Below are 4,069 nucleotides of genomic sequence, written 5' to 3'. Positions count from 1 at the left end.
TCGGGGGTTGGGGCCGCTGCCCCCTGTCACGCTGATCCTGGTGCCGGGAGGCCTCGCGGCTCCGCTGATCCCGGTCCTAGGAGGCATATTACCCTTTTACTATATAGGGTAGTGGCCTGGTACACGGGTGGGTGCCAGCTCGTTTGCCCTGAAGGATGTTCTGGATCAGGGTGGGGGTCCCCACTGGGGTGCCTGTCCAGCCTGGGTGAGGGGATGATGCTGTTTGCAGCTGGTCACACACCCTTCAAGGTGGTGGTCCCCACTGGGGTGCCTGGCCAGTCTGAGTGATGGGCTGAGGGCTGTTTTCAGGCTGGGGGTGACTGAAGCTCCCAACCACTCCTTTTTTTCTTTTCTTTTTTTTTATTCTGCGCCAGCTTTACCTTTGAGGCTTGGCTCCAGCTCTTAGGCCTCCGCTGCTGAAAGTAGGTTTCTGGCCTTTGCTTACAATGTTTCGATCCTGCTGGCTGAAGCCCAGCGGATCAAAGCATGTTTCTGGGGTTTTGTTTAGCTTCTATATTTGTTACATAGTTGCTTAGAGTTGGAGCTCAGAGGCCTGCCGTGGCAGGTGGCAGGCAGGGAACGTTGGAGTCCTCCGTCACTGAAGCAAGCAAACCTCATGTTAGTTTCAAGCTGCCTGGCTGCTGGCCGCCATCTTGGCTGGCAGTTAATTTGCATATCTCGCTGATTAGCCAATGGGAAGGATAGCAGTCGTACACCAATTACCATGTTTCTCTTTTATTAGATAGGATGTACTTGTGGATTCTTATTTTAGTCATTGGATATAACATTACCATCAATATTAGGCTCCTCTTGTCCCAGATTTGGCTGGTGGGAAAAGCTTCAAATTGTTGGCTAGCTATTTTGAAATGTTTGAAGTCCATTAGAGACCAAGGCTGAATATGATAATTCAGTGGAAAAATATTAGCACTCCTGAAATACTGTTCACATAGTGCAATTGCCTGACTGGTTTATTGATTCAATGTGACAAGAACAGTGCTATTTAGCAATGCTTTGAGAGTTTAAGTAGCTTTATGTATTTTGCAGATTTTAATTCCATGTAGAAATAGCAAAAAATATAACTCCAATTTTTTAATTCTTTAATAAGTTCATCACTTTTTTGCTATTAGAGAACTTATGTGAAGTTGTTACTGTAGCCAGAAAGCTACATTTGTGAAGTTTGGCATAAAAGCCCCAAAGGTTTACTCATCTAATCTAATAAAAGAGAAACATGCAAATTGACCGTGCCTCTGCTACACTCAAGACACACCATAAGCCACGCCCACCAGCCGATCAGGAGCAAATATGCAAATTAACCCAACTAAGATGGCGGCAGCCTTGGAGATGGAGTGAGCAGGAGGCTTGGATTGCCCCCAGCGATGGAGGAAGCCAAGCTTCCTGCCTGCCCTGCCAGCCCTGAGCTCTCCTCAAGGCAACAGAGTTTCAATTATAGAAGATAAATAAATCCCAGATACCTGCTTCCAGCCGGCGTGGCCTCCACTCAAAGAAGGTCTGGGAGCCTAGGTTGCCAGGGGTAACCCAGGCTTCTAGGACCTGGGCTCCACTCAAGGCTACAAAGTTTCAATTATAGAAGATAAATAAATCCCAGATATCTGCTTCCAGCCCGCGGCCCTGGCCAGCCTGAAAACAGCCATCAGCTCCTCACCCAGGCTGGCCAGGCACCCCAGCAGGACCCCCCCCACCCTGAAGGGGCTTTGGCCAGCCTAAAAATAGCCCTCAGCCCCTCACCCAGGCTGGCCAGGCACCCCATCGGGACCCCCACCCTGATCCAGGACACCCTATAGCGCAAACCAGCCAGCCCCCACCTGAGCACCAGGCCTCTATCCTATATAATAAAAGGGTAATATGCATGTTTCCCTAACAGCAGAACAACTGGGAATTACTGGTCACTATGACACACCCTGACCACCAGGGGGCAGATGCTCAATACAGGAGCTGCCCCCTGGTGGTCAGTGCACTCCCACAGGGGGAGCTCTGCTCAGCCACAAGCCAGGCTGACAGTTGTCAGCACAGCGATTGTGGCAGGAGCCTCTCCCGCCTCCTCAACAGTGCTAAGGATGTCCGACTGCAGCTTAGACCTGCTCCCCGCTGGCAAGTGGATATCCCCCAAGGGCTCTCGGACTGCCACAGGGATGTCTGACTGCCAGCTTAGGCCCAGTCCCCCCTGGGAGCAGGCCTAAGCCAGCAGGTGGACATCCCCTGATGGGTCCCAGATTGCGAGAGAGCACAGGCCAGGCTGAGGGACCCCCCCTGGGTGCACAAATTTTTGTGCAACAGGCCTCTAGTTATTAATAAGACAATAAGGGACTTAAAGTTATTATTCATTTAAAAATTGTTTAAAATGAACTTTTCTTAGTAGCTTTGCATTCTTATAACCTAAGCTAACTACATTTCTATTTAACAAACAAATTTTGTATATGACTTTTTTTTGCTTCTTTTTTAATAGAAAGTGATTTTAGTGATGACTTTAGTGATGATTATGTAGAGACTCGGCGAAGGCGGTCAAGGAGGAACCAGAAAAGACAAATTAACTACAAAGAAGATTCAGAGAGTGAAGGTTCCCAGAAAAGTTTACGGCGTGGTAAAGAAATCAGACGAGTTCACAAGCGCAGGCTTTCCAGCTCAGAGAGTGAAGGTGAGGACTAGATCTCCAATTTATGGAAGTTTGGACAAGGCAGAAATAAAATGAACTCTATACCATTTCTAAGAAATTCAAGCCGAAACCGGTTTGGCTCAGTGGATAGAGCGTCGGCCTGCGGACTGAGGGGTCCCAGGTTCGATTCCGGTCAAGGGCATGTACCTGGGTTGCGGGCACATCCCCAGTAGGAGATGTGCAGGAGGCAGCTGATCGATGTTTCTCTCTCATCGATGTTTCTAACTCTCCATCTATCTCTCTTCCTCTCTATAAAAAATGAATAAAATATATTTAAAAAAAAAAAAAAAGAAATTCAATATAACCAGTAATATCTTTGAGACAAAATTCATTATTTTATGCCTGGTCACTATTTAAAATTTAAATAAATGCTAGTTGATAAGATACAGGTTTTTTGTTGTTGTTTTTAATCATTGTGAGCATGTTTTTTTTGTTTTTTAAAATATATTCTTATTTCAAAGAAGAAGGGAAAAGGAGAAAGAAAGAAAAACGTCAATGATGAGAGAGAATCATTGATTGGCTGCCTCCTGCCTACTGGGGATTGAGCCCACAACCTGGGCATGTGCCCTTGACTGGAACTCTATTCATTGAGCCAAACCAGCTAGGGCAAGATACAGGTTTTTTAAATAGTTCTATTGATTTTAGAAAGAGAGCATGCGGGGGGGAGGGGGGGGGTTGGAGAGGGAGAGAGGTGTCAATATGAGAGTGAAACATCATTTGGCTGCCTCCTGCACGCCTCCTACCCGGATCAAACTGCAAACCAGTTATATGTCATGAATTCATTGATCAGCTGCCTCCTGCACACCCCCTACTGGGGTTCAAGCCCAAAACCTGTGCATGTGTCCTGACCAGAAACCGAACTGTAAGCTCCTGGTTCATAGGTCAGTGCTCAGCCACTAAGCCACACTGGTTGGGCAAGATACAAATTTTTAAGTTCACCATTGTAATAATTAAATTTTTCATGGAAACTAGATGAATCTCAAAATTGTGATCTAAGCAAGATTTTTTTCTGCTCCCATATTATTTATGGCCCTCATTTTGAAATAACCTCCTTTAACTTGAGTACCTGAATAGCTAGACACTTCCAAACCAAGGTACTTACTGTTTTGTCCATCTTGCCAGGAACCTTCAGTTGGTGCCTTTTATTTCTTAATAGCTATAGCTGTGCCCATACCAGAAGTTCAGGAAAAACTCTAAAATATGAATTTGTGATATCCATTTTTTTAAAAAATCCTCCTCGAGGATCTTCTTATTGATTTGAGGGAGATGGGGAGGGAGGGAGGGAAAAAGGGAGAGAGGGAAAATGAGAGAAACAGACAGACAGACAGACATCGATGTGAGAGAGAAACATCGATTGGTTGCCTTCTGTAAAGCCCTGACTGGGGATGGAACACGAAA

At 46.1% G+C, this 4,069-nt stretch overlaps 1 protein-coding gene across 8 annotated transcripts in view; it reads left to right on the top strand.

Annotated features, from left to right (window-relative positions):
• Positions 1-4,069, top strand: part of RSF1 (remodeling and spacing factor 1) — a 106,199-nt gene that overhangs the window by 97,311 nt on the left and 4,819 nt on the right. For all 8 annotated transcript variants that reach the window (XM_015569660.1, XM_015569662.1, XM_015569655.1 and 5 more), the window contains one exon: positions 2,465-2,653. In XM_015569660.1, the coding sequence (XP_015425146.1) occupies positions 2,465-2,653 (189 nt within the window). The remainder of the gene's footprint in view (positions 1-2,464; positions 2,654-4,069) is intronic.

Source organism: Myotis davidii, unplaced genomic scaffold, assembly GCF_000327345.1.
Source record: "Myotis davidii unplaced genomic scaffold, ASM32734v1 scaffold646, whole genome shotgun sequence".
In the NCBI taxonomy this organism is placed as follows: Eukaryota; Metazoa; Chordata; class Mammalia; order Chiroptera; family Vespertilionidae; genus Myotis; species Myotis davidii.
The sequence above is the reverse complement of the archived record's forward strand: the minus strand, read 5'-3'. Positions and strand labels throughout refer to the sequence as shown.